The 26,188-nt window shown below is 41.6% G+C and overlaps 1 protein-coding gene across 9 annotated transcripts in view; it reads left to right on the top strand.

Moving 5' to 3' along the window:
- The window catches only part of LOC105689112 (afadin), a 73,247-nt gene that overhangs the window by 4,708 nt on the left and 42,351 nt on the right, over positions 1-26,188 (top strand). For 6 of the 9 annotated variants that reach the window (XR_007276901.1, XM_048649891.1, XM_048649895.1 and 3 more), the window contains exons 1-2: positions 10,657-10,841; positions 25,467-25,578. Coding sequence is in view for 8 of the 9 variants with exons in the window: in XM_048649891.1 (XP_048505848.1) it covers positions 10,672-10,841; positions 25,467-25,578 (282 nt within the window). In the remaining variant the exon portion in view is untranslated. Of the gene's footprint in view, positions 1-10,656; positions 10,842-12,380; positions 12,446-19,301; positions 19,419-25,466; positions 25,579-26,188 lie in introns of those variants that run through there. The other 3 variants (XM_020854128.2, XM_012405887.3, XM_012405888.3) reach the window with 3 other exon arrangements.

The following is a 26,188-nucleotide window of genomic DNA, read 5'->3' as shown; positions in this document are numbered from 1 at the left end:
ATACGTGCGAGACCTCCGTTACTTTCCTTTCTCTTCTCTTTTATCTTCATCATCCTTTCCTTTCCCTTTCAATTTTCGTACGTCGCTACCGACGGAAACTGCAGACTTACCCTTGACCGATTGTAGAATGGATCAAAGGACAGCGCCGTTTCTCGATCGAAAGGGATGATTTGGGTTTGGGTAAGAAAAACTCACGATTCAATCTCCAGTTTGAAATATACCGACACTTTCAACTGTACGTATAGTCATGTAAATCGGATGTTATGACCATTGCCACATTCCGATACTAAATGACTCCGCTAATTATTTTCAAGCATCAGAGAAGAGAGACGGAGAAACGTGGAGAGAGGAAGCGAAAAAAAAAAAAAAAAAAAGTATAATAACTCCGCGCTATAAATTGCGCAAGGATAATAACGATGACGTGGTAGACCGTGCAGTATAGGCTGCAAAAACGGATGTCGTAATAATTTTTTGACCCGTAGTGTCCATCTGACGATGTGCTGCTCCACTACTAATGATATATGCCATGGATTTATAACATAATCGGTGAGTTAGTTTTGTGGATAAGATGTTACAGCGTAATTATACCCCTTGGCAAAACAATTCTCATGATTTAGAATGGTTATAGAGTTACTTCTGGGTATGATACTATATTGACATATACGTGATAAAGCGACATCCAACTGTGTAAATAACGAATTGCAATTTAACCTGGCGATGATACGATTTTCAGGTATCAGATCAATTCTCAGAAAGCAACGTCATGTGTAGCTCGTGTTCTGCAGAAAATCCTGGTGGAAAATCGTTGACATCCTATCGCGGTGTAATATTTTGAAATGCGTCGATCCTCGTTTCCTCAGAAGTTGGTTTTTCGAAAATATGAATTTCTCAGATTTTGTCTGGCATTTTTGAATTTTTTATACGAAAAAGGAATGATTAGCTCTCGTAGTAATTGACTGCACACGTCCTTGGGATACCGATGGTACAAGCTTTTTTTTTTTTTTTCATTTCTCTAGCCCCCTGCGAGGCGCTGTCTCGTTAAAATATCATTCGCACCCCAATATGTCGTATGCCTGGTACCGAAACGACGCCACTAACATTTTTTGACAAACCTGCGTGGCAGGTTACGACTTCATGGGTAACAAACGCATGTATGATGGTCGGTCGGACTAAGTACCAGGCATAGAGCTGTTGAAATCATATACACGTATACCTATATACGCACTTATACGCACGCCGAACATATGCGCCTACCCCTTTCACGCCGTGGCGATGAAATTTGCTCTGGGCTATACCCCGAACAGTTCAAACTACTACTCACCAGGCCCATTTCTGAGTGCTAAGAATTTCATTAGGGGCAACACCGCGTGGTACGGTTTGCTTATTTCATTCGCACCCATACGCGACGCATGGCGTTTGCCTTTTATTGATTTGTATATATTTACTTAAACTATACTTTGACCAAGGGTAGATCTTATGGGAACACGAGCAGCGATCTTTTCTTTTCTTTCTTTTTTCAAAAATCTTTTTTAACTGTTTTTTTTTTTTTTTTTTTCAATGCAAGTACACTTTAGTCAGTCAGTCACTCACCGGTCTCACTACCCCCCTGACTGACTGACTGTCATTTTTCTAAATCTGGTTTTTCGCCCGTCCCCATCATCATCTCGTGTTGACAGAAACTCACGTCTCACTGGTTACAAATGACGTTACGGCCAGTTAGACGAATTGTACCAGGAGGACTGAATTAATCGTCAAAGAGTTTATTTCCCGCTGAGATTTGGTTCATTGAATTTTTTTAACGAGTATAATATAGGTACGTAATATCAAACAGTTACTTGTACGGCTTACTCGCTAATTAGCAATTAATTTGTTTTTTTTTTTGTTTTCCAAGTGATCGTGTAACTTTCCTTTTTTTTTTCTCCCGTTTCACGAATTAATATATCTGTGAACTTCGCGAACTCGCGTATCCGTAGATACGTATTACGTAGATGCAAGGTACATTTGCATATAGGTATTTATCGGCTCCTCTGTATCGAAGTATTTATTTCACCGGTTTTCTAAAAGGGTTTTTCATAGACGATGGGTTGGCATAAAGAGGGTGAAACACTTGTCTTGTAAACGGTCTGAAGAATAAAGAGCGTTCTGAAGTGCTCTCTAGCTTGCAGATCAGCGCAGCGGCTACAACTTGAGTTTTTATATACCCCGGTAACTTCGAATTGCTCCGCAGGTTTTTGAACCTAAGAGCGACATATATATGTACGTGATTTTATATTCGTTTAAACCCGACTACTTCTCATCTCCCCATTTTTTTCTATAGCTTACTACACAGGTACGCGTATCTCTACGCTAAAAAAAAAAAAAAACCATGGCGGCGGATCTGACCTGTATTTTTCATCAACTGCACTCGGCTATAAACAGATTATACGTGCGCATTATATTTTTTACACACGTTATACGGGAAATGGTTTTTCTCCCCCTCATCTTGGTAATTTATGAATTTAGCGAGGAATAACGCGCAACCATAGATATATTGGCGCAACGAAAGATATTCCGATCTAGTTCTTCCGCGTCCGCCATGATCTAAATGCTGCATTTTCAACCCTCTTAGTTCTGAAGGTTTCGAGAAAAAATTGCGATGAAATAAAAGGTGAATTTATGTAAAACGTATAATTCATATATATCTACGCGTACACGATATCTACCGGAGAACGAACGTTTCGCGCTTTTGTATCCCCAGTGTGTAATTTGGCGACGCTCGTTTTTGCTCGCGACCGAAGTAACTGATATTTTTTTCTACACATCTATATATGCGTGGCTACATAAGTACAGTACAGTGTACAGTATCGTCCATGGCTATGGGTAGCATTTGAGAACGCATCAGTGTAAGTTTTAGCCGTTATCCGCGCGTTGAACCAACGAGATAACGTTTCGCAAGCATTTTGTCGAGCATTTTGTTCAACTGCCGCGGAGATTCGCATTGACGCGAACGCCGTATTAATAATTCGTCCAGCCTGCAAAGTCAATCGCTTTTTTTCTTTCCATTGGATTCGGGAGTCGCACTCGCCTACCCCCGGTGGTTATCAATGAGATTATCGCGAATCAGGACGTGAGAAATTTCGTCGAGCGAATTATCAAAGTTTTATTTGTATTTGCATTCGTCGTTGCAACGAACTTTGTCGCCGGACGGTCACGGTATGTACGGTAGATACTAACGTAGGTACACATATACTTGAAACTTAATTTCGGTCAATCGCCACATCGCGCAACGACGCGGTTTCGCGTTCTGCACGTATACATATATATATCTGTACGAATACATACCACCTACACATGTAACCTAATTTAATTTTCCTCTGTGTACTCACCGAAAGCCTGCGGAATAAATTAGGGAAATTGCGTAGGAGTTTGCGGAGGAAATCTAGATATTAAAATGCTAAAAGGCAATTTTTCTCATATTTTTTTTTTTTCTCTTTTGTAGTCGTGTATAACATTATATACTGACGAGGTAAACGGCCGTTCTTGATATCTTTTTGATCCACGTACAGCATTTCACTTCCTTTTCCAGGTTACTGGACGTATATGGGGCATTCCACGTTACACGGGCCACTTTTTTCCAAATATTTTTTCAACTTGATGAAATTTTTTCGACGTGTCCGCTATTTGAAATATTTCTGCCCCGATAGACACGGAAAAAAAAACTGCTAAAATTACCTATCCGATGGGAATTTTTTCTGTACTTTTGACATTCTTGTGTGATCGAGTTATCGCCAATTTTTCACTTCTCGGAGCAGAAAAATTGAGATATCTCGTCGAGAAAAATTCGTGGCTCAATTTACTCAACGGATTCGCGTTCCCGAGGTCAGTTTACGTTATAAAAGCGTCGTACGATCGATTTTTAAGAACACTTTTTTTTCGATTCAGTGGTTAAGAGTCAAGATTTTTTTCTCTTATTGATCATTGATCGACTTATTGCCATTTTATCGCTCTGAAATCTGTAGAATCAAGTATATCTCGATATGGGACTTACTATTTCCAACTCCATTCAATCGATGAATTCGTGTTCCTTGAGCAAAAATACGTAGAAAAAACGTGCTGCAATTAATTTCGCTACGACATGTAGTCCGAGCGTGGTTTCTGAGACGCCTCAAGACGTTGAAAAAATTTCTTGAAAATTAAGAAAATACTTTGGAAAAAGTAACCCATTTGACGCGGCATGCCCCATATAATATACAGGGTAGATCACTCCAAGTATCGAGAATGGGCGGGACTTAATAGGCACGAGGCCCCGCCCCAATAGCCGATGAACAACCACTTCCCTGTACCAAAAAATTGTATTTTATATATTTGCAAGAATTTCGTGCAGCCAAATTCTTCGAGTTTTCAATTGGCTGAATTGTCGAGGCCTCGTGCCTATTGAGTCCCTCCTTTTTTCGACACTTGAAGCGACCCACTCCGTACATGTATGCATAAATATCTACATGGAGTACCCCTACCTCGACTATTATGTTCATATAAGTATAGCTACCATGGATATAAACTACGGTCACAAATAGGCGTGCATAACTGGATTTAGAATTAGCCGTGTGTAATAAAAGACTAGCGTATACCCATAGAATGCGTATATACCTACGGTGAAGATATGTGTTCGTAAGTATTAATAAGAATTAAAATCACAATGGCCAAAAATGGCATTCACCGCATGTACCATATAATATAAGAAAGTTTTTTTTTTTTTTTCTCTTTATTTGATTCTTTTTTTAAGTTTTTTTTTTTTTTTATTTTTTGGTTCGTGAAACCGTTTCTTGTTTGCCAGCTGAGAGCGAGATGTTTGCCAGAAATAAAAGAATTTTTACCCGAACAGGAATCACATAATGGCTCTAGCTGTCAACAGTTGACAATCGAGCCTTGAGAGAGAATTTTTTTTTTTTATTTTCAAATTGAAGAAAGAAAAATGAAAAAAGAAATGAGTGAACGTTTTTACTTTATATACGTATATTTTCACGTGTTAGGTACAATATTTTTTAGTGATACTCACCCCCTCGTTGCAAGGTATAGTTGTGAGTAAGACTTTACGTCAATCGGGGGTCAGAACCCTCGAAGAAAGAGAGGATGTGAAATATGGTGGTATAAAAGAAAAGAGAAGTGAAAAAAAAAAAATACTCGGTAGTTTTAAGCGACGTATTTTTGTTTGACCTTTAACGCAAACCAGACCGCACTGCGAACTGCATCTTTTTATACACACATAATAAAGAGTTCTCTCTCCGCAGCGTACCGCACTTGAAAAACCCACATGGCTCGCAATAATGAAACCGTTTAATTTTCTTCGCTTGTACGTTTGTTCTCCACGTTTTTCGCAGTGATACACGACTGCGAAGTCCTAGTCTGTTGCTTTTCACGCGCGAACGGGTTCGGGTTTCTACATATCATTTTGGGGAAAATCTATCGACGGATTCGGACACCGCGCGCCACTCTTTCACTCCAAGCTACAACAATCGCTGGTATACCTATATCCGGATGGCGCAATGATTTTTCTATGAACTTCCTAGGCGTCTTCTATCCCCATTGTCCTAGTCGAGTATATAACGTGGCTTTGAGGCTGATTGTCGGTCTAAGGGGGGTACATACATTGAATAATGTAAGGCCTATTCCCTCGCTCACCGTAGGTACGAAAAGCCTGAAAATACCCCAGCGCGGAAACCACGTTGACACTTTCGTCCACCCTTTGCGTTTTGCACGTACACCGGTAGCGTTTACGTGTGCGTCGTCTACTCACGGGGTATGTAGGTTACACGTTGCACAACTACATTATATGTATACAGGAGTATACATTTTTCCCGAACATATTACGGAGACTCCTCCACTGTAATCTCACTTTTTATTTTCTCTTGTTCCCTTAGTTCGTTAATTTTACTTCGTTTAAATTATTTTTCATACTTTATATTTCTACTCTTTCTCACCCGCGCATACCGCGAACTTTTATTCGTCTCTTTTACTCTCTGCACTTCTGTGTAATTGTGGGTTTGCACCCTTGCAGCGCGTGCTCGTTCTCTTCGGCATCGTCGTAGTCGTCGTCGTCGTCGTCGTCGTTCCCTCAGAATTTTGCCTTCCGCGTTACCTCACGTCTTTTCGTCTCCTCTACGGTATACGTACGTTCATATACACGTATATTTCGGTAAACTGACACCCCGTCGTTTCGTTGCCGCTGCTGCTGTTGCAGACCCTGAAGGCACATGTGCTGCAAAAAAAAAAAAAAAATCGAAAATTTTTTCAGACACTTTCTAAATGTCTTAAAACCGGAAGACGTGTTAAACGCTCGGACTCCTTGTCTGCCCGTACACCGTGTCGATATAAAAGGCTTCTTCTTTATTGGAACAATGAGGCGAAGAAAAAAATGATCAATTTTTTTCTCACCCGCAGTTTGCGTAACGTGCAACGTTACGGTGATCACCAGGTGATTTTTGTCAATGGCGGATGAAGGAGAGGGAAATAAAGTAATAATAATAATAATAATAAATGGTCAATTAGAAATTTTCAAAGAGAGGATTTCGTCCGCATGCCAATCTGTTTTCCTTACAAAGCGCCATTGATGTTTCAGTAGTCTTCAAAAATGCATCGCTGCACTGTGAACATTTGAAACGTATTGCCTTTTCTCTGTATACCGAATACTCGCCTTATTGTCAGCGCGACTAGTTAAAATATTTTAATGGCGCGTCCCAAGCGGAGTCTTACCTCGAAGTCGGGTCTTTATTTGCGCCAAAAAAAAAAAGGAAGAAAGAAAGACAGAAAAAAAAGAAAGTATGTACGAGGGAAAGAGAAAAAGATCTTTTTTTCATACCGCGTATTATTCTACATGCATTGCACGATGGGACGACGACAAGGGTCAGGGAACTGGGCCGTGTCTAAGCGAACCCGAATATATAGGAAGTACTATTTTACCTACACGTATGCATAGGTATACAGGCATACATCCAACGTACACGTTCTTTTGCCATGGTAGAATCCCAACTTAGCTGATCTCTGCAGAATTTCTATATAGATGTACGTAGATTCGAATCTCGCTGATGTGTAACCTTTCCATGATTCAATATAGCGTCATATAATAACCCACGAAATTTGATTTCCAAGTCGAAATTTCATCCCCCTCAATATGTTTATGTAAGTTAAATGTCTCTCGGAAATAATTGAAAATAACAAATTATTATCTCGTCGGGCGGTGAGAATTCCTAATATTTTCTATCTCGAATTTTTTTTTTTCATCGTCTAACCCATATACCGAGCTTTGTAAGAAGAGATCAGTTACGTACATTATCTTTTGTGTTTTCCCGGTACGTCTTTAGCCTCTCTATTGTCTTTTGTTATTAGCGACAAACAAAGAGATGATCAGTTTACGGAGCTATCGAAGTAAGGGGGGCGTTGCACACGAAAACACACTCTGTGTACCAACCACTACGATAACCGCGAAGAACGTTCTTCGTACACACCTATATATATGCATGAATGTACTTCGCTGTTCCTTAGGGAAGAGGGTTAACCTCGTCGGGGAACAATAGGTAATTCTATAGGAAGCTTTTCACCGCCCACTTATGTACTCGAAAACGAACCACGACCCCGCTTCGCACGATTACACCAGACACATCGTGAAAAATTAAGAACACCGAAATTACGCGCGAAATGCGAAAGTGAAGGAAAAAATAAAATTCCGCGTCTCTTTCGTGGAATTTTTCGTAACAATTGCGGTGGGATGGAAGTGCATTTGGAACAAAAAAATATGAATACTCAAAAATCACTCGATTTTGGCTGCAGTGTACGTCGGTGCGTGTATGCGTACGAAATTATCGATCGGAGCCGATGAAACGTTGTCTGTTTTTTTTTTTTTAAGAACGTATACGCCATACGTATTTGCATATATCTGTGTATTATTGAAGACTGCTGCGCGGTCAATTGGTGTTAAACCGTTGAGGTCAATCGGGTTATACTTTATAATGAAATACGGGGTAGCAATGACCCACGAATCATATATGACACTATAACTGCGCGGTTTACTGGTAGCACCAGCGGCAGCAGAAGCTCCTCTTTTGTCCTCGCCATATGGCGAGGTATATACGGTGATCGTAAATTAAGAACGGAAAAAGAAAAAAAAAATGTTAAAATTGAAAAAAAAAAATGATGAAAATTGAAGGTAAAAAATAACGTCGTCGCCGAAATGTATATAACAACATACGTGTACCGCTGAACGAAGAAAAAAGTATAAAAAGACCACGAAGAGGTGGTCGATTTGCGAATGTCGCGGGGATTGAGTTTCAAACTTAATTGATTTGACTTCGGTGTTTCTTTTTTTTTTTGGTTTGTTTGTTCGTTTTTTGGCACGGTTAAATTATCCCGACGTTCTATGCCATTCCATTTCACGCGATAACGGTTTCATTATATGTATAACTCGATTTTGAACAATAATTGGAACAATTTTCTATCTCTGTCTATAATGTTGATTATAGAAACCCGATAATCTGAAATCGAATTATATAATCAAACTGTAATTAGTTACTCTAACTTTTATCGATCGCGCATGTACAATTAGATCCCCCTTGTTCTCTCATTTTAAAAAAATTCTAATTTCAGACTCATTGGAATTTTTCAAACTCCAACTATAATATGGAGAATTCATAACCAGAAGGGCGTGCAATCCGTGCTTTTTCTCTAAACGCATCCCAAGAAATTGAATAAAATTTTTTTCACTCGTTTGGGCTTTTCATTTCGTTCATTTATTTCGGTATCCTCAGTTTCTTGCGCGGAGGAGGATCACGCTCTACTGGTTCTTAACTCTCGAGGTATTATCATTAGCAGCAAATCATCGCGCTGGGGGTGGGTCACGCCCCTTCCGCCCCCGAAATTTTTCAAATTCTTTTTACCGACGCGCTCTACTTTGTCGCGACATGTTGTAATAACACATTTATACAAGTGCATATCGTAAGCAGGAAATGTCTCGTTAGAAATAATAAACAACCATTTAACACCGCGGAGACACAAGGTTGGCTATTAACATGGCGCGTTGTAACAATTATATCATTAATATAGAGAATGTTACATAAAATTTTCATATCAGATCTCCGGTATTCCGAGACTGATAACATGGATGGTTCGATTGAAATTTCACTTTATGAAAAATTCTCCTCCGTAATGATATTTTTTCGGAATTTTATTTCCCCTTCTTCTTTTTCATTTAATTCGACCATTTAACATTCCGTATACATATGTATATATTGTTTTCACTCAATGAACGTTGAAAATGAATTGCCGGAAGCTTTTATAATAATCCAGGCTAAAAATAGATCTTCTCCCTCTTTTGAACTTCTCTCTCTATATATATATATATATCTCTCTCTCCTTTTCTCTTTACTTTATGCCTACGGTGAATGCATATATCGAACAATAATAACAATTATTCATCATTGGCATTCCGATTATGAAACGCCCCTTTCCGCGCCCCCTTCCGCGCCTATTTCGGCATCGAATTCTACCGTGCGTCGCAGAGGACTGGATTTTAATAAAATAATTTCACTTTCATTTAGTTACAATTCTTCCGAAATCAAATTGCACGGGTATTTATACATGGTATACGTTTGTACGTGCCGTCCTTATACTCGATGAAATTTTTTTTATCCGTCACGTAGCCGGTAAGCACGCACGCGGTACGGCCTACCACGACCATAATATCGAGCATTAGGGGGATTCTTTTGTAACAATAAACGACTCGGCTAAATCCCCAAAAATCCTAGTAAAATAGGGTGACTTAATTCAGTACAAAATCCATTGTCACGATTATTATGTCGTGTGCACTGCACGATGCTGCACGGAGAATAAAAATGAAAAGCCCAGGACCATCGATCTTGTCAATCAGTTTGCAATAATCCCTGTGTGCAAACTGGGCAAAGAAAGTTTTCACTTCTTTTTTTTTAATAGGTTTTCGAATACACTATAATACTACATGCGTACTATGGCGTGCGTATGTGAACTTTTTGGAAGTTTGAAAATAATTTTCTGATCGCGAGAAAGTTTTATCAATAGGGGTGAGAAGTGGGGAAAAAGTTGGAGGGGCGTTACGCTATATTGGGCGTTGATCGTGAGTATTTTTACATGAAAATATATATATATATATATATATATATATATGTAAATGTAAATTATCGACGTAGTACATGGACAAAGAATAATACGTGTAAAGTTCGTCCGTGTGTAAATTAGTGTACGTATATATCCCCAGGGTATACTACGAGTAGAAGGGAAGCCACAGTGACCTAGCGTTGCATTTATACGATTTCTCGTGACCTCCGGTATTTATTTTATTTTATTTTATCTTTTTTATCTTCCTTCTGTTTTTTTTCTTTCTCTCTCTCTTTGTTTTTTTTTTTTTTTTTTTTTCTCCTCTATGGACTTCATAATATTTCGCATGCTTCCGCGTCGTCGTCGTGAGCACGTCTTTTTCTTGTTACTCTTAACTGCGTCTGCTCTTCCGCGGGTGGCTAACCTCCCACGTACACGGCGTTGAGTTTTCTCCGGTCTCTGGTGTGCGTGCAGTTGATACGTCGAATGTATTTTTATATTTTTAACGCGAATAACAATCGATAATATCGTTTAATCATGCATCGGAACGCCTCCGTTGCCGTTCGCAGTGGTATGCATTCGAACGAATTCAATGAAAACAGAGGAATTCACGATGGGACGATATCGCCGACTTACTACAACAACTATTACCATCATTACAATCGATTCTTCGATAAACTTTATCTCTGCACGCTGAGAACTGGAGAGTCCACGACGTTTGGTGTAAGATTTCAATGGATACGGTGAGCAAAATCGATACGAAATTATCGCAAGTATTTTAATCCCAAGTACGTACCCACTACAAGTTTCACTACCTGCGTGTATCGCCGCTTCGGGCCAATCTAAAACTTTTGATACAACGGGGTAATTAATCGCGACGCGAATATCTTCTTTTTTTTTTTTTGTCCCCGCACCGATCGCGGAATCTGAAAAAACATGCGTCTATGTCAATGCGATAGCCGGATCACTTGTATATATACATCATGCATGTAACTGCGATTTGATAACGCGCGATGGAAAGCAAAAAAAAAAAGAAGTTTTTCAAAACGACGAACCTAAAGAATTATTACACCGTTGGACGTGGAACCAGAAACTCGGACGATTCGAGTCCGGCTTTCGGTGTACAAAAATTCTCGAGCCTTGCAGCGCCTTAATTAAAGCCGAGCTTTATTTTTACCGATGTTGTTTATGCGCGAAGAACTTCCAGGTAGATTTAATTAAATGGATGTTACAATGACGTTGCGGCGTTACGGTATGTGTGCAGGGTTTATTCTCGCGCCGTTAAATTCATCCTTCATAAACGATAATATTCACCGTTTTCTCCGGTGCATGCGGGATACCTACGTAAATTTTTTTGCACATTCTGCGAGTGAAAAGATTCCAGAGCGTCGCTGCATGTGTACGTAATTTATTTCATTAAATATACGAACACATGTGTATAGGTATTCCCTTGTACATGGGACGGTGATTTGCGGCTCAATTTACCATTCAAAACGGTGCACATCGCACGGTCTATCTGGGTTAAGTTCTTGTAACGGGGGTAACTCGCTAATTTACCAATTCTACAAACGAAGTGGTTAATTTGCATTCCCATAATTTCCCGACAGTTCGGTCACAGTGTACGTACGTAAGTACCTACCGGAATTATGTGTAATATAGGTACATACGTATACGCGTTCGCTAGATCATAGCCGTAGTGCCTCGCATTAAACTCCGGGATGACGACGATGACGATCGTCGTGTAAAGTGTATTTTATTGTAACAAAAAAAAAAAAAGAGAGACGGGGAAAAAAGTTTAACCTACGGAGTATCTATCTGTGTCACTCACTGTAATATCTATCTACTCTCATGGTATAAGTCATCTGACTCATTGCGGCGATGGTGGTATAGGTATATGTACATACGTTTGTAACATACCGAGCGAATAACTCGATTATCCCACGTTTATTCGTCCGAAATGAATCGCACCTTTTTCTTGAATTTTTTTCCTTTTCAATTCTCCCGTCAATTTCAAAGTGATCGTACCCAATTACGGGAGTCAATTGAGAACGATCAATCTAATGAAATTCGTCCTACACTTGTTTTTTCGGGTTTTCAATTTCATTTTCATGTTATTCTCTCTTTGTGAATTATTTCCTACATCCTCCGTCTCTTAAATTGCCAATTTATTTAGACTTGGTTCGATAATTTCGACGATTCGGTTTCACACGTCACGATTCCAGTATCGTTCGATTGTTCTCCGCGTTCGGTTGTTCCTCGCGGAATTTTTGCTCGTCGCGTCTCGTCGCTCGGGAAAAATGGACGAAAAATTGACGCTGTTCAAAGAATTGAGATTGAGGTTGTCGAGGTAATTTTCACAATCTTTGCCATTCGAATAGATCAGGGATAGCGAGTTATGTACGGCTCGTTATTAATCTATGTCATTTGTTACAGCCTGAACCGTTAAATTATTCTCGCTATGCTTAAATGAAGTCGATGCAGTAGCTCGACAGTCACGATGAGTTATCGCGATTATTATACTCCTCATATCATTCCTACGACCACCGTAACCATGGGAATCGTAAAGCTCGTAGTGTTCACGAATTAGACAGTTAATTCTATAATAGCGCGAATGGATTACATGGGAACCCGTTTATATAGGTGTGAGATAAAAATTATTTTCACGTGACGTATACCGAGAGCTGGCTAATTTTTTTTTTCTCTATTTTGTTAATTTTACTTTTTTGTTTTTTTTATTTCTCTCCAACACAGACATTTTTATAAATCAATATGAAGTTATTTACTGAAGTTAATTTGAATTTTGTGAGAACAATATGGAGCTATACATGTATACACTGGAATTTCCAATAATCTTCAATTATCCTAAATCACGGAGGGTCGGTCGGCGCGAAACCTGCACTGCGTATCGGTTAAATTTGTGTAAAACGTATACCTATAGATAATAAATGGCAGGGTGGAAAGAGAACGATCGAGGGATTTCGGCCCGTGACGTACGTACCTACTACGAGAAGAAAACGTCCGCCCGATGTATATGTATACCTATTTTAATTGGGCGTTTTTTGATCGTTAATATCTTCAATATGACGCGCGTCGATTCATTGGAGGAGGACTCGACATTATTAATATTCGGGCTCTTTCATTCCAAAACAGGCTTAATAAATCGCAACGATTTTCATCCAGTATCAAAATTGGAGGAAAACTCGTATCGCGCAATTCCAGTCATCGAACAATACCGATAACCATACGTGCGTACAGCCGGGCGGTTGGTTCGTCGGTGCAAGGGTGAAATTTGGCGGGGTAATTTGAAAGTTGCGGGTAGTTTGGGGGTTTAGACCGTGTGCGCTGTGTAAACTCGTTCAAAGACCTCGTTGGCTTCTGATCCTTTGAGACCTTCGTCTCTCCATCCGGTGTGTGTAGCGTTGGCGAAGTTGTTATATCCACAAGGTAGGTACCGTAATACGTATAAATACTTGCATACGTGACCTCCGACTTTGACTCGAATTCGCCTCGTCGGATACATTCGAACCTGCGTCAAAGATTCGACTCGTGTGCACCAAGAAGCGAATCGCCGGATCCGCGCACACGGGATGCGAGGAACTCGGTTTGACTCGGTTAATAGGACTTACAGCTTCATCCCCGCTGTCTACACTCTGCCACCGCTCCACTTCCGGTTCTCCGACGTCTCTCTGTGTACCGAGAGGTGATACGAATCTGGAATAATTTAGCTCATGGAAACCAACCCCCCCTCCCACTATATATTTAATCCCCGACACCAGGTACATGTGCACGGTGATATTCATCCGAAACTCCGAACGTATACGTTCGTGGAGATCGTGACTCTTAATTTATATTATATAATATACTTGGTACGCGCGTCGTCGCATCGGATCCGAAAAGCTCTTACATATTATTCTTATCGGAAGTTCGCCGCCGTACGCGCACATACGGGGCAATTCGAGATAAGCCCGAGATACAATATTTCGGAGGAATGTGTTTCTTGGCCGGCTGTCGAGTCTAACGTTGGATCAATTTTTCTTCTTTCTCATTATCTACCGCCGTATTTCCTGTCGCATAATCCACGGTTGCCCCCTCGACGGCCGTGTGTGAAAAACAAAAACAAAGTTGAGGAAAATCGATCGTTGATGGTCAGCGATGGAATTTCAACAACGTCAGCCTCGCAACGTTATTCCCTTCGTTTTATTTTATTATCATTATATTTTCACCTACCCAATTATATCCGTTAATAGCCGTTTTGTGTATAATAAAAGCAAAGTACTGACCTCCCGTTATTACAAAACGACAGGGAGCAAGTTGGTGGCTAACTGTTACCTACCGTCCGCATGTTGTTGGTTATATTCTCTGTAGTTATGCAGCATCTGCGGTTCGCTTGTGGTATAACGTACCCCTTTCTTCGGACCGGAAATGCATTATTTATGATAATATGACACTCATTGTTAACTCGTATACGGTGCCCTGTTAGGTATACAATTTATTTTCTCTTATTTTCGATACACTTTTACGTTTTGTAAAAGTTCGCAATTCCAAACCTGCGTATGGTAGAACGCGTGATGCGTACATTCGTACTTCTCGAACGAGCGTATATATATAATACAGAATTGAGATACCTAATTCGATTATCGTCGTCTATAAGATTCCGTTTCTACTTCTGCAGGTAACCCGGTATTATATCACAATGACAAAAGAAGCGAAGCTATAGGGGCGGAGGTGCGTACGGTACACAACGTAATTTGCGAAGTTGAAAAATTGTAGCTTGTGAGATCGTAACGTTTCTTCTCCGAATCGTGGCAGATTTCCTTATTTCTGTTCGTTCCTCATAATACCAAGTTCTGTAACGTGTACAACTGCGACGGTAAATCGATCCCTACGTACAACCGATACAATCGAACAATAGGGGTGAACTACATTTCCATTATACTCAACCGAGCGAAAATGGATGAGAGTTTTATTAAAATACATCTTCGTGTACAAATATTGATACGTGATTGACGTGCGAACCGAATTCCGCTTCGAATTTTCTTAAACGTATCGATTTCCCATGGAAGTATGTATATGTATACTATATTCGTTATTCCGTTTAGTCGCGTAACCCATAGATTTTCATTGCTCCGGTTACGGAAAAATGATTGATTGATCGATGACCGGCCGGCGGTATTCATAACCAATAGCAACTGCAGCTGGTACGTCGGTTTATATGTACGTATTATATATATATATGTTCGCTATATAGTTATTTTTTCAACGATGCGTGAAAAATGACCGATCAATAGACTGTCGTCAGACGCATCTATATAATATATATAACACGGGGTGAACAATCGAATGGTTTTAACGTGTGTAGGGGTCGCCGTGATACCCACGCCGACCAGTACCGTATTCCCAACTATATAGGCGAACCAAGGGTAGAAGTGGGAACGGTGATTTCGAGACTGGTACCACCGTTCCCTGCGAACGCAATATTCTTTTATTATCGTCCTATACGAATCCATCACGTTTCGGGTGACCGTCAAAATTCAAAATTAATACCCCGAACGCACTTTATATACACACACATAGGTATACCCATCTCTTTTCATTTCTGTTCCGGCAAGTTTATCAAATATTATTTACTCATCGTATAGTTTTATGTTATACACAGTTGTATACGTATGTGAGTATCGTGCATACGTATGTGTCCTTATATTGCACCGTTTAACGATGAAACTTAAAACTTTTCGAGCATTCCTGCGAAGAGCAGCGAATATATGAGGAAAGTTTTTAAAAGGGGTAGACGTTGCATATCTATACCTATACGAAACGAGTAGTTATACGTCGTATTCGCCTCGATATACCCCCTGTAAAGTCCTCCCCGCATCAGATATTATTAATACTCGCGTTAAAGGCAAGAGCAGCGTAATCTAGAGATCGTCTGGCAGGTATTCGGAGGTTTTTCAGGTGCACTGATATCGTTATTACTTATCACGTTTTTTTTTTCTTTCATTCCACCCTTCGCTTTGCCTCTTTATTTTCAACTTTCGTCGCTCGATGGTCTTTTACTTCCTCATGTGCGCGTCTATAAGGTTCCCTACTGCGGGGTCGTCGCTTCCGATTCTAATCTTCGCCATGTGAACAGTAGGGGGAAAAAAAAAAGAAAGAGAGAGAGAAAAAAAAATGAATGGAAAAAAAGGGAAGGGATTACGGAAGGGTTCCTGCACCATATATACCAGCTGTTGTTGTTAGTCGGCCTATTCCGACACACCGGAGAATCGGTTGAAATCGCGGATTTACACCTTGTATACTACAACATATTTCGGACAACTATTTCCATCGAGGATCGCGTTTAAGCGCGATGGTTTGAAGGAAGGTTGGTCCGTGTAGGGATATGTTCCTGATTTGCAATCCCTCTTATATTCTCCCCTTCCCGCAATCGCTTCGGGGCATCCTTCGGGTGAGGAAAAAAAAAAAAAAAAATCAGTCGCACACACCTGCTGTGTGTAGACGATTTTACGAAAATTCGGTAGAATAAAATTGATTTCGTCATTCGGAAAACCGATCTATTCCTGTATAATAATGTGGTAGAAAACACGTGAGTTACATGTACAGCACTATATGACCAATTATAAAGTGAAGTGGTGTGCTCTTTAAATACCACGCTCATTTACCGTAGTCGGTACTTCAATTATAATCTACAAATACACACGTGTGTATTATTCTTATAATTCCTTGGACTTTGGTCCGATTCGAACGCGGTCACTATATACGATGTGACGAATTCGTTCGTAATATTTTTCGGCAGTTGTTCATTGATTCTACGTTCACGTTTCGTATCGATTTTTGAGACACGTGCACGTGTCGAGGTGTACGTGTATATAATATACATTCAAGTTTGATATGAAAAAAAAAGAAATAAAAAAATCAACGGTAACCTGCCACGAAAACGCCTCCCGTATACGAAAAGTCGTATTCTTGGTAGCCTCGGTATATTACAGTGCAGGAACAGGTTTCCTCGGATTTCGAAAGTCATTGACATTTTTACGCTCGCCCGAGTAAAACTTGAACGTAACTGTCAAAATTTTTTACGTATTCTTGGCATTGAAAATCTAGAAGAATACACGAAAAAGAAAAATTTTGAAGGGTGATTTATCACACGCTCGAAAAAAATGTGAAGCAAAATAAAGACAGTTTGAAATAATGAAGAAGCAATGCAAAAAAAGGGCCAGGGAAAGAATGAGGTAAAAAAAAAAAAAAATTTCGTACCACCGATCCAGCTGTGATTTTAGGCCTGCATAACTTCTCGCGGGCATTACACTATTACCGCTCGATCCTACCAAGTTCAAGTTTAAGTTCAAAGTTCGTGCTGTGAAATAATTCTTTCGACACATAATATATAGGTATATCTGTGTAACGTACTTATACGCGCGCTTCTATACTGCAACGTCGGAACTCATAGTGTAGAGGTGTTACATAAGCGACTCATATATTTAAATTTGAAGGCTTTGTCATATACCTTAAATACTCCATTTAATGTTATAACAATAATGATAACAATAATCATAACAATAATAATAATAATAATAATGACGATAACTGCATGCGTGCCGCACAGGGCTCTTATACGACCCCTTGACTCATATGCATAAGTGTGTGAGTTATGTGTGTACGCAGATATCAATTACAAAGGGGTCCCAAGTTGGACGAGGGCCTATTTTGCATGGTAACTACGAGTAATGGCCCGGCTTTTCAAATTGTTTACCCGTTCCCTACGATGGGGGGAGGGGGGGGGGAGGGGGGCCTGATTTTTCGTGCCTCCTGTTTTCCCATTTTCATATATTACCTGCGAGACAAACCTATAATATATACGCCCCGCGTCGGGAGCCATACCCCCTTTCGTTTGAATGTGATTTTTTTTTTGGGCCGTCCACCTGTTTTTTTTTTTTCTATCGCTTCAAACTTTATTCTTTCATTAATACCGTAAGAGAGGGACTCCTGTACCGTGACTTCGCAAATGGGCGCGTCCCACGTACAAATCAACCCTTAACCCTAATATACAGTTGTCATCTGGAATGTCAAGAGGATTCCATTGTATTCCCGCAGGTCCTGCCAATAGTCAAGTCTAGAAACTGAGGGTAGAAAAAAAAAAAAAAAATTATGCGACGTAGAACGAGCACCGAAGAATATGTAGTTATACGAGAGTATATATATATATTTTGTGTTTTTTTTCTAGTTTTTTTTTTTTTTTTTTTTTTGTGACAAAACCACGCTAAAGTAAAAAAGCCTGCATTCGTAATTCCCATGCAGCAAAGCGTAGCGTCAAACGCACCTGGTCTCGGTTTTGGGCCCCTGGCTTCGAGGCGGTAGGGCCGAATATCAGGCCTCGACGTCGTCGCCCGTAGGATGCTATAGCGGCACATACTCAGGGATGTAAGTTTTGGGTTCGGATTCTACGAAAATTTCAATCGTTCTCATCCTCTCAGAGAATCGAGATGAGATATTCGTTCGCTCCCGTTTCGGGTGAACGGAATTCGAAATTTTAAGGGTGGGAAAAGCTCGAGGAAAAATGAAAAATCCATCAGAACACCGAGGGTGGCGCTCGATCGGATCGCCACGGCACTGCCGATTCCGTGTATACTTCGGTACGGGGGGAACGCATACCGTAGTAGATGCTGATTGTGAGTGTAGAAATTCCATCGTGTCAGTACCCCGTGAGTAAAGCATAGCCATCGGGGCCCAGAGGCATCGAAAATGGGAGACGCAGCGAACGGCGCGTCTAACTGACAGTAACCATAGACGCCCCCACTCTCGAAACTCCGTCGGGCCCCTCTTCTCGTTCGGTTGCTGCTGGATCTACTGGCCTTTCGGGGCCCACTATGTAAAAAACCAGCCGGCTCCAAACCGTAACCAACGCGTCAGTTGCGTTCAGACCCCCGTTACGCGCACGGGGCATTTTGAAATTATTATTTTTTTTTTTCTTCTCTTCTCTCCTCTCGTTTTCAAGTCTCTCCAGAAAATTCACCCCTCATCTGGTTCCGGTTTTCCGAATACCGCGAACACGGAATTTCGTGCGTTAGGGAGTGATTTTTTTATTTTTTTTTCGTTCTTCTTTTCGTTTGTGCAATGAAAGCGAAAAATGCATAGGTGCATCAGTGATCGTTGGGTGAACGTTGAATGGTGCACTGAAAGAGTTTAATTCTGGAATTTTTGAACAGGTGTTTCACCGTGCGAAGAGTTTGTGGATACGTGTATTTCTGGTGAATCGGTGCTCCTCTCGTTAGTTGGAAGTGAAGTTCGTTTGTCACACCCGGTAAAATGACCGTCCCCGAAGAGTGAGTACGATATTCAAATTGTCACAATTGAAATTACGCGAAATGTTAGAGCGACAGCGATCTTCGTTACGCGATGTTGTTTCGAATGAAAAATTTTTCCGCTCTTCGATGTCGATGATATTTCTTCATTTCGTACCGACGATGGAATCTCCGGCCTCTCTCTCTCGTGGTACTCCGAGGATTCGAAGTGGTAGCGTAGCGCATAGCGAGCAGCAGCTGAGTCGTGTGGTGTAGAATCAGCTTTTTAACGTCCTCTTCGTCTCTCTCTCTTATTCGAGGTGTGTCAGTCGCATTTCAAGGCGTCAGGCACCTGAGGTTAAGTCTCGGCATCCGGTGGCCCCGATATAACCGAGAAAGAAATGTTTGCGACCGGTAACTCGGGCAGGATACCTGGTTCAACGGTGCTAAACGATTTCCTGGAAATCGCCAAACGCTCGCCATAAAGGTAACCGCCAGGAGAAAGAACAAAAGGGCAAAAAGGATTGCCGCTTATTTTGCGTCGAACGACGCCCACGAGTTTGCATAAAAATATGAAAACCCCCGTACGGGAGGGTTTCCTCGAGGAACGTGGAAAAATCCAGGAAAATCCCGATACGTCCCTCCCGTAGCCGGCGGGTTGAAATTTATAAAATCTCTCCCGCGGCCAACTTTTACATGCCTTTGAATTATTCGCCCCCACATTTTGACCACCCCCGCCAGCGGTGGTTGTCTGAGACTTCCCTTTTCCCTCGTACTGCAGCTGGGGTGTACGAACAATACACGCGAAACGAGAGCCGCACGCAAAGTGGGCGAGGGTGTGTCGAGGAAGAGGCGAGACAACGGCCCCGCATTTTTCTTTCATTTTGCTCCTTCTTTTTTTTTTTTCTTACTTCGTTAAATGAAAAACTTCGAAAAAAAAAAAAAGAAAAAAAAGAAAGGAGAGCGCGTGGATAAAAGAGACCCGGTGATCGTCGTGCCACACGGGTACGTAGAGCACGCATGCGGACGATATCGGTCGTGGTACGTGTGTGGATGAAATAAAATAACTAAGACGATGACCATAAGCGTCGTTCGTACGCTGCATTTCGTCACGGACGTGTGTAACAAACTCGGCGAGTTGACCCCTCTTACGATGTGTCACGGTGAAACGCATCTTCCACGCCGAAGCGGCCGATCTCGCTGCAGCAGCCTTCCTGGTCCCCCGTAACGTCCTCTCTTTTTTTTTTTTTAGTTTGATTTTTTTTTCTCGATTTTTCTCCTCTTCCACTCCAGCTAACTGATGGACCGAGACAAACTCACGAATTGCCGCTTGATTCCCATATAGTCTTTAAACTGAATGGGTGCGTCGAGCGATCCTGAACGAACTCTACATAATAACTGTGAGTACAATATTCAACGCAGGAAGAATTAACGACAACCTCGTGCTCTGACCAACTAATGGTCACGATGATGCATTTGCAGTCAATGAATGACACACGTCCGATGGGCTCCGTCTTTCGAATCGACCGCAAAGTGGTGATTCAGAACTATTACGCACACTCCCCGTTCCACGGTTCACGACCATTGGAATACAGAAACCGCGAGCTCCGCAGAATTCGTTACGGATTCGCAGCATCCGTTTTTACCTGGAAATCGCGAATCTCGATTCGCGGGGATATCCCCCCTTCAAGTACAATTACCTCGACGAACGGCATGCACGGGCGCAAGTAAAACTGGGCTGAACATCGTCTTCCGATGGAACACTTTCCTTGATGAAAAATTTCGCTAATTATATGCGCGAAAAATTGTTCGAGAAATATTCGAGCCGATGATGCGGATTCCTGGGATGATAAACGAACGTTTAAGAGCGTAAAAGTGACTTCTTTGATGAATTTCTAGCGAGTTAAATGCAACCGCGATGAGGTGGTCCGCTTCGCGAGTAAGCAACGTTGTACGAATCGTTGTTTTTTCGTTTTTTCTTTCTTTCTTGTTTGTTTGCGGGCGAACGAGATGAAGAAGCATAATGAACGGGTTTTTGTCTTCGCGTTATATTTTGCGGGTCGAGCTGCCCACGCGGCTGAGTGATGATGAATCCGGTCGGCGTCAGTAGCCGGCGCTACTGCTTCAGAGGGGCAACATCTACGCTTTCGAGACAGTTATATTTCTATATACTGAGAATAATTATACGACGGACTTACATTATATACAATACGTACACCGGGTATATACTTATATCCAGGGTATATAACGTAACTACGAGTTGTCGCACAGACAGCCAACCGTGCAAACAGAAAGACAATGGGGAGGGCCACGCTCTATTTCGTCTGCGATGTAACTGGTCTGGTTCTTAATACGATGTCGCGGTAAATGGAGAACGGGGAAAAATTTAACGAAATAACCCGTTCGAAGCTGCGAACGTCTCTTCTGTCCGACCGTCAGCCGCGAAAAAGGAAAGAGAAAAAGAACGTCTCGGAATATCGGGACGTTCTTCTCTTATAAAAGATATTTTCGTCTCGTACATGCGCTGAGAATACCGCAGCCGAGGGTGGAGTTTTCTGATTTCGAGATGATTCCGTACCAAAAAAAGGTTGTAGTTTCGCGCTTTCGTTTCTTATTTTATTTTATTTTATTTTTTTCTCTTACGCTCGCTTTTTGCCCGGTGTTCCATTCGTGGATTTCCCAAACCCGAAAAGTCCATCAGGGCAAGTGTCTTGCGAGGCGTCGCGACGAGCTCTGTTCTTTCTCTCCGTCTACGTTCCCGGAAGGACTCTGAAAACATAGATTTTCCAATCCACTGAACCCCCGCTGGTATATGGCCGACCTGACAGAATTTTTTCTTATTCCCTATCCTCCCCCCTGAACCCCGCTTCATTTCTTCAAATCCCTATTTTTCTTTTGTATAAAAATTTAAATGAGATGAATTAGAAAAAAAAAGCAAACGAACATTTCATTGACACGTCGGAAGTCCTCATTACCCATTGAAACTAGAAAAACTCCCACGAACCACTTTTCAACGCGCATTCGTAATATACAAATGTATGGTCTACGTCGGACAGTCCCGACGGTGGAAACGAGTCGGGGTTGTACGCGAGGGGTGATGATTTTTCGAAATGAATTCCTCGGTGTCATCAACTTACGATGAAAGGAGAGAAAGAAAAAAAAATAAAAAGGTGGAAAAATCAGGAACTGGAGCATCACGATTCTACACGCGTATACCTTGTACTTGCGTATACAGGACAGTTATAATACGAGGTGCTGCTCAGTGCGTTTCATTTTTCGTTCAACTCACAACTCGAGACTTTAGAAAGCTGTGAGTAGGTTAATAAGGGGCTTTGCTATGAACGCGTTGCAAATCCTCTGTGTTACGAGAGGTGTACGGATACGGTAGGAGCATGGGATGTGTCCGTTGCAGCGTCTGAATTTCACTAGCAAACTAATTTCACTCCAACAAGAGCGAGGTGTGGATTTCCGGAGATGATATAAAAATTCTGTCTAAAATTTCAACTCTCAAGATCCGCTCCGGATAAATTATATCCCGCGTATCGTATCCTTACTCCGCTTACAATCGATATCCGATACACGCCAACTTTGGTTCTCATCGTTTCTGATTCCGAGTACATCCGACTGCTTCGAAAGTAGAAGAAGAAGAAGAAAAAGAAAAAGGAGAAAAAGAATAACGAAAATAACTAATCCAGGGTTTAACGGGGGGGGGGGGGCCTTCGCACCCCTTCTACTATTCGGCACCTCATAAAATTCACTCCTCTTGATCCCTCGAGGAGGAGGAGGAGGAGGATACACTGGACTGAAACGTGACAGTTAGCGTATAAACACCAGGCGCTTATAGTTTGGAGTGAAGAAAAAATTGCTTTCCCGGGAACCGCGAAGGTTGCGACAAACTGGCTCGTCGGAGCCACCACTCATCGTCTAGGCATCCTCGCAGGCTTGGCTGCATCGGAGTACGGGAACCCCTCTGTAAAAAGGGGGGGGAACCGGGACGCGGACTTTTCTCATACCGACGCGATACGCTCGGGGTCAAAGTTATGCAAGGAATGCATTGTAGATACGCCATGAGAAGGGAAGAACCCTCGTACACACGAACGATATCGAATTACATTTGTTTGGTTAAATTATTTGACGGTCTGTAGCGACGTTTTGAGAATTTTTTTGTCGCTGTAGCGTAAATTTTTACAGAAATTTTCTTCTCATTTCCTCAGTTCACTCACCACGTATACGGCGACTACGTCGGCTGGGGTTAGTTTCATTCTAAATTCACTTTATTTCCACTATCTGTACAATACAACGTATAGTATACCGGAGCTACCTTACGTATCGGGTCACGCAAAGTGTTACCTACTTCTACAAGAAATTGGATTAACTTAATAGAATTCCTTTCCCCGGTTCGGAACGTCGCTGCCACGCTCCTTTCTTCCATCTACTAATACGAAGTGGGTAGATAAAAGTAAAAAAAAAGTAAAAAAAAAAGTAAGAAAAAAAAAAAACCAAAAAGAAATGGGTACTCCGGTCGAGTAATAAAGAAAAAACTTCGTTGGCTCCTCTCCGTCGTCTGCGACTTCGAGTCGGTTCTAAACATGTGACGAATCGAGTATAGGTATTACACGTTGCCCGAGGCAAATATCTGTTGGAAGGAAAACTTTCGTACGGCTCGAGGTATTGTCACCGGTACAACACTTCGTAGTGAAGACGTGCGGCTCTATCCTGCTACGATACGTCCGCGTGTGCAGTAGAACGAGGAAACGCAAGTTACGTGTTACAATGGTGTTCTTATGGAAGATTGCGCGAGAACTATCCCATGGTACCTCAAGTCACCTTGTAATCACGCACAAAGTTCTGGGAACGAGACGAAGAACTTCGGTTACCTGCACACCGGTACAGCCTTGCAAGGTTGAATTCATCACCGTTTCAACGAATGTATCGAGAGTGGAAAAATATGTGAAGAGAAAAAAAAAAGGAGAATCGAAATACCAAAGTTCGTCCACTGGTTGTGCGCGGTGACAAAACGAAGCGATGCCCCACGTCGCATATCTATACCTACATGTTTGATAGCGTAATGTTGTACGGATATAAATAATTGGTTGATTAAAATTCCCTCGGTGCATCGGTTGTACAGCGTGTAAAGAGCCGTTGTTGTACCGACAGGATACAACGAACATTCCATTTTTCTATGTGACTTTTATACGCACACCGCGGCGACGGTTGTTCGTCGTGTCCGTTGCACACGCGTCGGTTCGTTCTTCATATTTCAATATATACCGGGTGTGTCCCTAAGCATTGTGTGCTAATGCCGTCTTCCGTGGCGCGCAAAGGAATGCCGGGTAGTGGAGTGCCCTTTTGGTACGCACGTACCACAGCAGTTGTGTAGTACAATATCCGATTATCGTTCTTTTACAACGACCCACTGACTCCAACGATAAACATTTGCGTCCTCAATTTCTGCCCAGGGAGGAACAATAGGCCCGGAGAAGAATGAGAGCGCAAATAGAGCGAAAGTATGATTTTCCTTGAGGACGTTATGGGCCCGGCAAACGTGGAAATTCTTTTGTTTGATTCAGTGTCCCGTACAACCGAACCCTCTCCACGTCACGTGTACGACGAACGAGACATTGGAGTGGAACGCGATGAAAATTTGGCTCAGGTTTAATTTGTTTCAAGAATTAGGACGGTCAAGATCTTATCTTGACCGTAAAAATGCCCGAGAGTACCGTACTTTGGGTACATCAACCAACAAGTGGGGTCGAGGACGTGGGCAAGTTTAGGTATGCAGATTGCTTAGAGTGCCACAATTTTTCTTTTTTTCTTTTTTTTTTTTGTTGTTTTCGTGCTCTTTCGGTTGACTTGGAAAATTATTTTTGTTTATCGCGTGCGATATCCTTTCCGAGGGATTCTTTCGAACCAGAAACGTGCGGGCCGCGTTAATCCTCGTACAAACTTTGAAAGTTATACCAAAGTCTTTGAAAAGTTCCAGTGATAATCCTGAGGTATCCTGAGATATAGACGTTACTTTCCTTTAATTGCGGCAAAGATTTTTTGTTTTCATTCCTAACACGTTTTTCTTGATTTCGTTTGTTTCAGAATGGCAGCGGAGGCGGCAAACAAGAAAGTAGAAAGAGAAACCCTCCGCGGGGTGATCCAACAATGGAACGCCAATCGACTGGACTTGTTCGAATTGTCCGAACCAAACGAGGTAACGAATTTACTTCCAATTTCTGATATTTTTTTCTTCTTCGTCTCCCTCGTTTTTCATCCGTCCGACGGTCAAGTGCGGCTCGATTTTGTACACCCCCCTAACGCCGACGTAGACCTCACTTCGGGAGGAATACAAGCAAAACTGTATTCGGGAGAAGGAATGAATGCAAAAAGGAGGGGCTACTTCGCCTACACCAGCGAGAAACTGTTCCCCGGAGACTCGTGGCAAACGATTCCCCCAGAATTGATGGGATTCGGACTATCGTAGAATTTGTTGCTTCTGCGTAACGTAAGCGCGGACATTTTCCGAACGTTAACTTTAGTTTTAACGACGGTACAAGATCTGATACCGGTCGGTATAAATTTTCATTTTACCGTGGAGGAGGGATGAAAAACTTGGGGTGACGGAATAAATCAGTCGGATCCGTGAATAGGTTGTTCGAAATACTTGAAATCGTTTCGCAATTCCTTATTAGTTAAAACCTCCTTTTACACGGGGCATTGTTTTACTCGGCCATTGCCATTATTCTCCGATAAACGATCTACGGCTGATTCGGGGTGAGTAATCGCGAAAATAAAAGTAACGCATAAAATGAACAGTTTTAGTA

Source organism: Athalia rosae, chromosome 2 (genome assembly GCF_917208135.1).
Source record: "Athalia rosae chromosome 2, iyAthRosa1.1, whole genome shotgun sequence".
In the NCBI taxonomy this organism is placed as follows: domain Eukaryota; kingdom Metazoa; phylum Arthropoda; class Insecta; order Hymenoptera; family Athaliidae; genus Athalia; species Athalia rosae.
This window is presented reverse-complemented; position numbering and strand designations above follow the sequence as displayed.